The 12,647-nt window shown below is 40.8% G+C and overlaps 1 protein-coding gene across 2 annotated transcripts in view; it reads right to left on the reverse strand.

Annotated features, from left to right (window-relative positions):
- The window catches only part of RORB (RAR related orphan receptor B), a 155,516-nt gene that overhangs the window by 13,135 nt on the left and 129,734 nt on the right, over positions 1-12,647 (reverse strand). For both annotated transcript variants that reach the window (XM_080373340.1, XM_080373339.1), the window contains exons 5-8: positions 6,038-6,159; positions 4,624-4,756; positions 2,614-2,721; positions 1,373-1,483 (exon numbers count right to left, since the gene is read on the reverse strand). In XM_080373340.1, the coding sequence (XP_080229466.1) occupies positions 1,373-1,483; positions 2,614-2,721; positions 4,624-4,756; positions 6,038-6,159 (474 nt within the window). The remainder of the gene's footprint in view (positions 1-1,372; positions 1,484-2,613; positions 2,722-4,623; positions 4,757-6,037; positions 6,160-12,647) is intronic.

Below are 12,647 nucleotides of genomic sequence, written 5' to 3' on the forward strand. Positions count from 1 at the left end.
TACAAGGACCCCACCACTCTCTTCTTGCTTCCCTTGGCTTCGTAATGTGAAGTCAGCTGGTAACACCGAAAACATCTTCTGCAGTCTCTGTTAACACCTTACTGAAGAACTTCGCAGCCCAGACCTCAAACAAATTCCAAGGTTGCCTTCAACTTCCCACTGAGTCAGTTTGCTGAACAGATCACTAACTCGAAGGAGGACCAAGCCCTGCCTGCACATCTCTGTCACGCTCACAGCTTTGGTCTTTTCAGACTGAGGGAGGGCTGATGGACAGGGACCCATCAGTACCTTGCAAATCCCCTGTCCCAGTGGAACATCAGGGCATCTGGGGGACAGTGCAGAGGCATCTCCCACCCCTGCACACACGTGGGACACCTCTGAGGTGGAAATCGTGGCTGTTTTGAGGGTCTTTTCTGGAACATCCTTGCCTATCACCATGAAAAGCCACCAGGTCAGCCAGTGCACCTCAGAGCAGAAGACTGCAAGAACTGCTCAAAGAGAAAACAAAAGAAGTGGAGTCCTTTCAGTAGGTGTCATTAATGATGAAAATGAACAGGTTGACACCATATGTGCTAGTCTAATTCTGCCTAACATAACCTGCACCACAGATGTGCAAAAGGGCAAAGTGACCTAGCGGAAGTATTTCAGCAGAACAGGGTAGAAAAATAATTAATGGTGGGATTTTTTGTAAAGGCCTTTCAAGAGGTTACCCTTAATGGGAACTGCCCTGAAGCATGTTTAAAAATCCTACACTAAGCTGTGTAGTACCTACTACATCACCCTCTGAGTCAATTCAATCACAAACCCCTCTTTTCCGTGGTCAGACAGCCAGCACTCACTGAATGTGTGTTTGCCTGTGCAGAGTTATGATATACGAATACATGAAAAAGCATGTTGCTCCTGGAATCACCCTCTCACCTGGAGCTAAATTTGGACAGGATGTCACACAGATTTTTACTGTTCATGTTCTTATACCCACAGAAACAGCCCATCATAGTTGGGGACTATATAACCTGTTCAGGGCTGTGAGGTTTGAACTCCTGAAAATGCTCGGAGGTACATGCACCTCCTTGAGTACCACGCTTCCCTGTATGTGGTCTGAAGGAGCGCCAGCCTGCACTGCTTGTCTGCACAATCCTGCTCCACCTCTGTTACCCTCATACTTTGGATCTATTTCCAGCATGTGTAGTGTCTGACAGCATATCAAAAAGAGAGTGAGGTATATTTGGGTAATTCAGGTATTCTTTCATTGCTTAATACATTGCTTAATACTGCTTAATACAGCTTAAACAGCCGTTCAAGTAGGTAGAAACAGAGGTGGCCAAGGAGGGGGGGGAAAAGATCATTGTGGTGTTTGGAATGAAAAAATTACCTGGTGATATTAGAACAGCAGATGAAAACAAGGCAATCTCCTCTTCAGTCAGCTGTAAGGAACATAAATTCTTTGCGAAGTCAAACGCTTCATTCACCAGATCATCAGAACCTGCAGACCACAGAGGACAAAACCAAAGCTAGAAATTTATCAGCTCTTTAACCTGCCATGAAAAGCGCTGCTTCAGTGTCAAAAAAAAGTTGTGAGTAAATATCCATACTTCTCAAACAAGTGCCTTTCATCAGCCATTAAAATTCCACCTACCCCAAAAATGTATCACTAAAACACCCACAGAAGCACAGAAAGTGTCAAGAATTAGGGGCATGACCTGTACAAAAATCATAGAGACATCTTAGAAGAGGGTTTGCTTTTCCCAGTGTGGAAATCCCTGCTATTTCTGAACAGATATTAAATCTAAGATATATGAATGACCAGTCCTAAATAACCTTCACAAGTATAGTTTTATTAAATAACAGCACAAATACATATGAAAATTTGTGAAAACACTTGTGTAAACACCAAAATAAATCAACTAATGCACATTGATAAATGCTTTAAATTTTAAGGTAGTGTTACATTTACCACATGCAAATTAGAAAAACATATACCTATACGATAAATATGAACAGCTGAAGCAAACACCTTCTCTGAGTTAGGTCCTGAATAAATTTCTGATAAAGTATCAGTCTCATGGATGGGGAAAACATATCCATTTAGCTATTAACATTTCAGGAAGCACTTGATACCATGTTGAGAAATTAAGTAATTGTTTCAATACATGAATCTAAATAAGCTTAAAACTTTTAGACAAAGGATTATTTTAGGTAAGTCCTTGTCTATATTTTCTAGTAGTTCACCATTTTAGTCCCCTCATTGCAGGGGCTAAAACTGTCTTCTGCAGGACACAATTAGTGAGAGTGATTTGATACATCAAGCATAACTGAACTGTGAAGATAAACTGCTTGGCTCCTGCCATAAACTCGTATTTTACCAAAACTTCATATGGCAGAGTAAGAATTCTATCTGAAAAAAACCCTCATCCTGCCCTTTTTTATCAGAGAAAAACACTTATTACTGCTAGCAGCTAGTGGAGTTATCTTTTTTCTTTTTCAGTTCCAGCCTAGAGATTTAGGGATTCAACATTTACTGGGTATTTTCATTGTGGGTGACTACTTTCAGAAAGACAAATCTGTCACTATGTGGCTTAATGTCATTGGTTGAAAAGAAGATAATCAACATACCCAAGGCTTTAAACATTTGCATCCCTCCATACTTTCCTTCAAACAGAACAGTATTGTTGAGTGGGTTGAAGGCACGGCACATCCTCACCAAAACGACTTCCAAGCAGCCTATCAAACACACAAAAGAGCAAATGTACCACATTATTACAAACCCAGGAAATCTCAAGAAAATGTTTAGGATGACCTCAGTTATTAGAAACATCATCAGGAACAGACACTCTTTGAAGGCATCTAGGTGATATGTCTCTGAATGAGAGAAAAGATATTTCTGTCCACTTTGAGTACAGAAAGGGATAATTTCTGATCCAGCCTAATCATCCTTTCTTTACGTTGATTTTGCCCCAGCAAATTGGAAGCCTGGACTTAATCTAAATTTAGACCAGGCCAAAGATTTCAATTTGAAATATTTTATCCTGAAAATTAGGTGTTTATTGAAACTCCCTTTCAACAAGTAAAGATTTTTTTTTATATATAAAAGCAGCTCCACTCAATATGTATATAAATCCCAGCTTAATTTGGCTGGAGGGGGGAGAACATCACAAAATGTTTTTAGAGAGAGAAAATAAAAGTTAAAGTACTGTCAAGAACACCCTTAAATTAGGTTTTGTTTTTGTTTCCCTTGTTTTTGTTTCTGGTTGGGGAATAGCCAGAGGGGCCCTTCTTTTTTTCTCCTTCTCTTTCTCTATTATTTCCTAACTGCAAAAATACACAGTCCGGGAAAATTTTTAAGAAAAATATAACTGAATCCAAATCTCCTGTAAGAGGAACTCTGAATCCGAGGATCCTTTTGCAGACACGCTTTTGGCTGAAAAGTCCTGACTTTCTAATTCCTGCTCAGCATTAACAGCAAAACAGAAAATAAAACCTGACATCTTTATACATGTTGAAGCTAAACAGAGTTGTCTGACAGCACAGTCAAATATAACCATATCTTTCACTGAAGGTGCAGCTGTATCGTTAGCTCTGCCAGCCAATTGAAGGAAGTTACTTGGGTGCGCTGGCACCTGCAGCATTTTCAAAATTAGTGTGAGCTTTAAAAAGTTATGCTACGGCTCCATTTTTCCAGGAGGTTGCCTGTGTGTTCCAAGGGTTTCTGTATCCCTTTCCCTTTGCACCTGTGCCCACCATCTCAATCCTGCCTGACACTGAGCCACAGCCCTCTGTGTACAGTGTTGAATCACACTGGCTTTCAGCCATAACGAAGAGCTCTTTTTTGAAATAAGAAGTGCTTCTTGTGCTTTAACGAGCTGCCTCACACAGCACCCTGCCTTTTACACATGGAGGGAGCAAGAAACTGACATGACAGGGTAAATGGATTTAATTGCCAGTCGCGGTTCACGTGGACATACCATTTTGTTCTGAGTTTGGCAGTGTACTACATAGTCATGATAAATCTTGTCATGATTCTTCTGGAGGACAGAAATTGCTGAGTTCCATGACAGGGAAGGAATCGTTTTTTCCCCTTGCCCTTACAGGCACATATGCACACCCAGGCACGCACAGAGAACATGGCTGGAGCACAATGCTGTAATCTGCTCTCATTTATTCTGAAACCAACTGGCACCAGCAGGGATTTTCCCCCCTGTGCACTAGCTGGAGGTTATTTCTGTAGTCTCATTAAAAAGATTAGAGATGACCACAGAGGCAGGTCCCGGTGAGCCTGTGTTCGTTTCACTAATGACAAGTGGGGATTTTACAGGGTGGCAGATGACTGCTTCAACGAGCTCAATTTGTGGGGTACTTCCACCACATGTCAGGTTGGAGACTGCAGTTTCTGCAATGACTGTGTGCTTGTGTGTACTTAAAAACCACAACTGACTGTAGAGGGATGGGAATCAGAAGGCAGTAACATGATTAATGTGGAGAAATATAGAGGGGTTCATGTAGTTCATGAAACAGACTGAAATTAGGGTTCCTTCAAAATTGGAATTATCTGCAGAACAAGACAGCAGAGCACATTTCTAATGTGCTGGTTGCTAAACCAGTCTCAAGCCTCTGGTGTTCACCCACCTGACTTAAGAAGGAGAATTTGGTCATTCTGGCAGAGCTCCATGAAGCCTGTTATGCGCTTCGCAAACTCCACCACGTACTGGATAGCGTGGGTGATCTGAATGGCACACTGCTGCCACAGAGCTTCTCTGGTCTTCAGGGAAAACACACAGAGAAAAGCAAAGCAGTGAGCAAATGGGTTCATCAGTCCATTATGTTCTTCAGGTGGCCTTGCAGCAAGGTGCATGCCTCAGACTCCACCCCCAGCCCCAGGCAGAGCTAGTGGCATCTCTGCTTCTCAAGGTACCTGAAGCTTTTCATTGGAAGGTTGTTTTCCCAAGCTGATTGCTGCAGTGATCTGAACTCTGGCATTGCCTCTCCAAAGAGGGAGAATGCATTGTCCAATATTAGAATGTGAATCTAATGTAGGTTTTTGTGCAAGACAGACAAACAGTGGTACAAACAATGCAAACATCCCATAGTACTCTTAAGGAAGAAGTGGCACAGTGCTATGAAGTTATCCAACAGAATATTTTTGCTAGTTTGAAATGCAAAATAGAATAGAATTAAAGTACCATTGCAATCCAAACACCGATTGCATCAAATTTTTGTCTCCTTGACAATAATTTTCCTTGGACTCACAAATGTGCAAATGTAAACAGATGCTTTTTGTTTGCACGCCACAGCTCTGCAAGCTGTGGTGTGTTTTTGCTATTGCTAGTATTGCATAGCCGCTCAGCTTTCAAAGAACAAGCTGGAGTCTCTTCCTGGATCAGCTAATGTGCCAATTGAAATCTGACTGACAAATCATTGCTAGTGATGCTAGTGCAAAAGGCACAAAGATTTTGGTTGACTGGACTGCACCTGAAGAGGTGCCAGTGAGAAACAGCCTGAAATTCACCTGAGGATCACAGTGGTCGAACAAAAATGTAGTGTAATGAGATAATTTTGTCACCTAGTTTTGAACAACTTCAATTTAAGGAGTACTTTCAGTTTGACATTACTATCCTCTGTAAGTGACAGATTTTTGTTATTCACATAAAAAGGGGATGCATTTTTAAAATTATAAGGAAACACAGTTAGGTTGTCTTATTTTCTTAAAATCCTTACAACAGAGGATCCAATCCTGATCACATTAAAGTCAACTGAATTTTTGCATGAAGTTTAGACCTGCAATAACAAGCAAAGCATGGGAAGCTGGGCTCCATAACCACGCCCAAGCTTTAACACTAGCAAACATCCCAACATGCTGGAAAGCTGCTGCTTCTTTTTGTGAAGTGTCACTCCCTTGCTTTCAGCAATCAGTTTCTCAAATATATTTAAAAGCCTGTTTTGACCTATATGAAACTCATCAGCATACCCTTGCCAAATACATTGTACTTTTAACAATTCAAATCATAGAGAGCAGAAGAAAAAGCATATTACAGGATTGTACCTTGCTCTGGTAAACCTTGATTTCTTCGTAAGTATGGGTTTGCCACGCTAGCTGGTGTAGTTCCTCCATTGTATATTGACATGTCTCCAAATGAGATTTAATGATATTCTGTGCAATTCGATCTGTGAAGAAGAGAATAAAAAACAGCTTGCATGAAACAGTGAGCAGTGATTTGCAATAGCAAAATGTTGAAAACATTAAAGTTGTTGGAAGATGCAGATTTAAAAAAAAAAAGGTAAAATCTTTTCTTTCCAATACTACCTTTCTTATTTTTTTGATTTCTGAAGAGGACTGTTGCAAAATGTTTCAGTATTCAACCCAAAGCCAAAAGATGCTCGATAAATAGTGGATCTGCACATTAAAATAATGAATCTTGTGAAGATATTCAGACTCTTTCATTCTGGAGGTGATTTCCATCCTCCCCTCCCCCTGTGTTTACCTAAATGTCATTCGGAGACTCTGGTTACTTCATCACTTCCGTCTGCCCCAAGCCTGTGCCATGCTCTGACTGCTCAACCCTGACATGGGCATTTGAATCACCTTGGGCTGACTCAGAAACAGGTCTCATCTCTTTTTCTGAAGTTAGTTTTCAGCTGGATCAATTTCTGATTTAGCTTGATGAATACAAACATGTAGGCTGGTGGTAACAAAGGGTGATAACTAGAACTAGTATCCTGGGTTTTAGAAGGAGAGATGGAAGAAATAGATCTCATATTTACCTTTAAGTTATTCTGAGATCATAGTCTTAAAAATCACCGTGTAACCACTGTGTAGAATGCTGGATGCAAGGGGAAAAGGAAGCATTCAGTGCTGGCCTGAGATCCCATTGAAAGCAAGAGTAAACTTCTCAGGGAAGTATTTTAAAGTAGATATTTGCCCTTTATACAACTCAAGTAGATTAAAAAGATTTCATAAAAAATACCAGCATGAATTCATTAGCACTGGAAATTGAAATGTCTTGATAAAACATGCTATAGAAATGTGATGATTTCTTATTTTGCAGGTTTGAGACCTGTATGTCTAATGAAGCTCAGTGCTTCAGTCTGAAGACATTGCTTAAACTGAATACCTTTTAAGCAATGGAACAAAGTCGAAGTCGCAGAACTGAACTGAAGCCCTTGCGGCAGAATTGGCATTTGCAAAAAACACGTTTGTCAAAAAAGGAAAGGACACTGACAATGCATTAGCCAAACCTGAGTGTGGGAAGTAGAAAGAACTACGAATGTAATCATTTACTCATTCACATCCTCAACAGTTTTCATATAGTGGGTGGATCTGATGCTTGGAGTCCCAAAATAAAACTGTTTCTTTGGCCTGATGTTGACTGAATTTAAAAACACCACCAAGAAGGAAAGCTAAAAAATGAATGTAAACATGTATATGCTCCCTGCAATCACTGCTGTAGGAGTGTTATTTAGAGGAGAGATGCTTGTGCTACTGTCACAGTTAATAAGCCGAGATTCAGTGAAAAGGAACTGAAGAAAACACAAAAGAGTTGCAGGTTTTTGTAGGAACAATAAAACCTGCTCAATTCAATCTTTACAGGTATCTCTTTAAAGGTCAACACTATCTTTAGGTTTCCTGATGGAAGAACTGACTCAGGCATAAAGATAACTAAAAGTGTGTATTAGTGAGTACAGGGATGTACCCATTGTTCTTTTATGGAAGGCTGGATACAAGTCTTAACCCATAATGGTAAGCTGTTGCATTTTATAGTAAAAACCTTACAGATAGATGGGCATATTGGCATAAAGGGATGATGAATTTAAACTGTTTTTAAAAGGATCAACAAAGGTTTATTTGCATTTCTTTAATCAAGAAACCAAGAAAAAAAGAAGTAACCTCCAGGTTTTTAGAACAAATTTCAGATATTTACTCCCATATTCTTCTATTTAAATTACAGTTTTAACAATATCATCTATCTGGAAACATCCTTAGCCATGGTAAACCTGATTGCAGAAATTAAGCTTAAGCTATAGGTTTTGTCACTTATGTTTCTGGATGGGTTTAACCAGACAGAACTGAGGTGTGGTCAGAGGAACATTTAGGCCTTGTATCTAATGCACCAGTAAAAGAAGTATGTTTTCAACTTGTTTTGCATGTCTACAGTCTGAATAGTGAAGGATTTTGTTCTCTGCATGCATTGGCTGGTCTTTTTCTCTCTTGTGCTTCCTAGCCTGGCTCTCCTAGCCTCGTATGTGAAAAAAGCTGCAACTATTCACACCTTTTACATAAAGAAATACATACAATAAATACCTCAAAATATTTAATATTACTTCACAGACAGATATGTGAATCACATAAGGTGACCTGGTGCCAACAATCTGAATAGAAGAACTTTTCATTTCACTGACTTCAAAATATACTTGGTTAGCAGTTCTATATTACTGCAGCGATCCTCAACTCCACTCCTTCTCCTACCATGTACTTACCTTAGGACTGAAGAGCTGACAAGCTCTTCAGTGTTTTGTAGGGATGGCACCCTGTGTTTTACCCCATACATCTTTTCCTTATGTACTTGTGCTTATGTTGAGCTGACATTAAACCCCATTTAGACATGCGAAGGCCTAGGGCAATCACAGCAAGCACCAGTTCCGAATGCTGACATCCAAAGAAGAATTAGGTGCAAGACAGACTTGAAACTCCTGCGCTGCAGGCTAGGCAAGGCTGAGTGTGTGATTGAAAGGGTACATGGGTCTCAGGGGAGGAGGGGACTGCTCATTCAGCATAAGGAGCAGAGGAGGCTGCTTGCGTACACTCAGTGCCGGAGTCCCTGGAAAGAGCTTTATGCAAACATAGCATACACTGGATGTGCAGAGCTGACGTGATGCAAAAAGTAAAAGAAATTCAAGCTTTTCTTGGCTTCTCAGATGGTCCAGCAACAGAAGACCCAATGCAGGCAGAGCAAAGAACATCACTCTCAAGGGGTTTCAAAGTCCATAGTCCTTTTTTTCTGCCATTTTCAGATTTTTGCATCTTTTCGCTAATGAAGCTGGGATCAGTACACAACTCAGAAAATTCCATGCAGAATGCAACTCCTAAACCACTGGGAATAATGTACTGACATCGAACGTAAACCTGTTCTGCCACATGGCTCATGGTACTGTGCTGTACCCAAAATATGATACATTTCTGTGAAACCTGGCAGCTCTGAGGCACTGCTGGTAGTGGAGTTCTTTTAGCAGAACTAGAAAGGAAGGGACAATGAGGGAGGGAAACAAGCAGCTTCACTGCAGTGGGAGAAGGGCTCTTGCCTCGATGTCTGTGGCCTCAGCGCTATGGAGGTACCCTGCTGGGATGGTGCTCAGCAGCTATGTCCTTCCTGTTCTCCAGGCTAGAGGAGTCCACACGAGTCTTGACTTTTGCTCATTTTGTTTTAAAAAATGTTGAGCCAGAGATTTCAAGGATCCCTTACACTGGAAGCTGCATGGACACAATTAGGAATCCAATTTGGATGGAGTAACAGGACTATAAAAAACAACTTCATTTTTGTGATCTCAATGTGAACTCCATTTCTATTTGAAATGTTGTCAGCCTCCATTTTACATAAGTTACAGTAGGTTTGCAAGGTTTGCTTTATGGAAAGGAAAACAAAAGAGATGATGTAGCCAGTCAGGTGTGAAAATCATAGTCTGCAACATTTTATTTTACAAGCAGCAACTGCTGCAACTGTTGAGTGAAAACTACTAATTCCAATTGAAAGAATTACTGAGTCTTCATGATAGTACACCACCAGAATTATAATAACTACAGCTGTGAACTGCAGGATTTGTAAAGCTTATCTGCGACAGTATCCAAACACAAATGTAGACTAGGTGGGTCACTCCTCCCCTTTTGTTTAGATACTGGATTTATCATATTAGGGCTATATGTCTTACTGCATGATGATCACTTGATACTACGTGATACCACAGGGAATCTGAAAGCCACAGCATATCCTGACAGATTGGTTCTGTCTGGGAAACATGGTCCACAGAGAATAACATGTTCCCAGAGTCTGAACTGCAGCATGCACTGTGACATGGAAGTATTTATATTAGATAATGTGGTTCTAAATTTTAAGATTTCTAAGTATTGGTACCTTGAAATTTTTCATGGAAAGCAGAACCCTTTTGTACAAATGCTATGTTTCATTACAAAAAAACACAACAACCAACCAACCAAAAGCAAAACCAGAAAGTCCAGAAAACAGGATTTTCTTCCAGAGAGATAGACCAGAAACAACATACTTAAGAAAACAGTCAATAGTTGTAACCAATATGCGGTCTTTAAAAAACAGAAACACTCTATGAAGATATATCCCGGTATAACCACTTCTATTTAATTTCTGTCCTGCAGGTATCTGACTAGCTTTCTACAATGGCCCACTATTCTAGCTGTAAAGTCTTGTCCATTCTTAGGGGTGATAAGGAAACCTAGCTATTGTTGGTTGGCACAGCTGGAGAGCGGGAACCCAAGCGGCTGGGCTGGCCTATGTGCCCTGCAGCAGGTGGGAGCCCTGCTCTCCCTGCCACAGCATCTTTGGTACTGCTGGTGGGGCTGTGAAAGGTGCCTGCCAGGTGGGGAGATGAATTACTGGGGATTTTGCAATGCAGCAGTGTAAAAAATGTAAAATGCATAGTAGGAGATGCCCAGCAGAAACTGAAACCTGTACATCAGGAACCTGCAAGATTACCTGTCAAAAAGATTTGTTCTCATTCAGAGAAAGAATTGTGGGCTTCTTGGAAAAAAAAATACTCTGTGTGTGTGTGCATGTAATTTTATGGTCTGTGACATGCAACTTGTCAGACAAGATGGCCTCAGTGGCTATGACTATATGGAGAAACAAAAATGTAACAGAAAGGTGTACATGTATAGGCTGTGCAACATGTAAGGGAGCATGGCCGCAGAGTAAATAAACATCTACGGGACGTGCTGCTGGGCTTGTAGCTTGGTGGTTACAAATTAGACTGTTGAGGCCAATACCTGAAAGAAACCACGTGCAAATATTGATGGGAACTGTCCTGAAGCATAATGAGGGATCTCGCTGGTGCTAAAAGGATTAAATGAAGCTATCAGGAAAAAGCAGCATCTGAAGGGTGAGATGTGGAATATAGCATATAGACAACAAGGATGAGGAGGACCACGAGACATCAATGCTGTTTTAGCAAAAGAAATGGCTTTTAAATTTGGCCAGGCCTACCTGAAATGACACAGAGAGCAAAAAGACTGGATTCTGTGAGGATGGCCCAGTGAACAGTGAAGTAACCTACACCACAGTTAGTGCAACAAACCCGTCCTGGGTTCCTACAGCTGTGTCAAACATCACTTGTAATTTCCTTTCTGTCCCCCAAAAGATGCACCATGAATGTATGAGAGGCCCATCTGCTTGGGCTGACTAGCCAGCAACCATCACCTTTTGGGATGAACATGGGCTTGGGTTATGCCTTCTGCCCTTCCCTAAGGTTGTCTGTCTCCTTCGCCTGCTGAGTGGCCTCTTTTCCAAAGCTTGCGGGGACCCAAGCATCTGAGACTGCTGATTTCCTTCATCGAAGCTGGCCAGTAGCTAAAGAAGTATTGGATGGCCCTGACAGAAGGACTGGACAGAGAGCAAGACTGTAAAAGCCCTATTCCATCAGCAAAACAGGCCAAAAGCATATGTTGTATGGGAAGAGAAACAGTGTACAAGCTATACATCTCTTGCATAAACTTGGGACTACAGTTCACAACTTCCAGAGCAGCAAATGTCCTATTCTGTTTCCAGTTTAGGCTACTCTGCTGAGCTCTTCTTTTTTTCTTTCTTTTTTTTTACCCCGTACTGTAATTTCTTATTTTAGATTTCAGTAGACACCTCATAAAAGGCACTCTCCAAAGGTTATGATATCTCAAACATATATTGCACCAGTGGGTTAGGAGCTGTGTAAATCCTAAGTGCATACAGAAAAATGAACATTGCAACCTAGATAGTATAAATCAGCATAGCACAAACCTGCAGGAGTCTATCATCAGCTGATGAGTCAGTCTTGCTTTTTTCAGACATTTCCATGTGATATTTGGAGTTCTCAAAGTACAACACTGAGGAAAAACTCCAACCTTGGGGTCAAGTACAATGCTGGTGAGCATGGGTGTAATAACTCCGTGGACTGTACGCAACATTCACCAGCTGTGAATTTGGCCTGCTAAGTGGAAATTATCCACAGTACTTGGCATGTCTGTTTCCTACAGGCTCTTTAGTTCTTTCATTTGTCTCTCTTTTCTCAGGAGAGACTTAGTTTTTCTCAGCATTCCCTTCTTTTGCACTGGGAACTGAAGAACTTTGAAGCGTGTCTTCTAAAACACTGATAATCATCCTCAATTAAAATGAATAATGAATTTTTAATTTGCCACTTACCCTTAGGATCCAGTTGAGTAGCTAAGAGCTCATCTCAGTTTATATCCTAAGTTGAGCTCTCGCAGGGATCCACTTTGATTTAATGTTGCAGTAACACCACAGCTTTGGCTGGCTGCTGTAAGCATGCATATCAGCTCATGCAACTATCAAAACTCCAGCTAGACATTCTAAATAAAATCCCTGTTCTAGGACCCAAAATAATGCCAAGCTAGTATCAGATCTGTACTCTAATTCAAGGTT

Source organism: Falco punctatus, assembly GCF_963210335.1.
Source record: "Falco punctatus genome assembly, chromosome: Z".
NCBI classification, from domain to species: Eukaryota; Metazoa; Chordata; class Aves; order Falconiformes; family Falconidae; genus Falco; species Falco punctatus.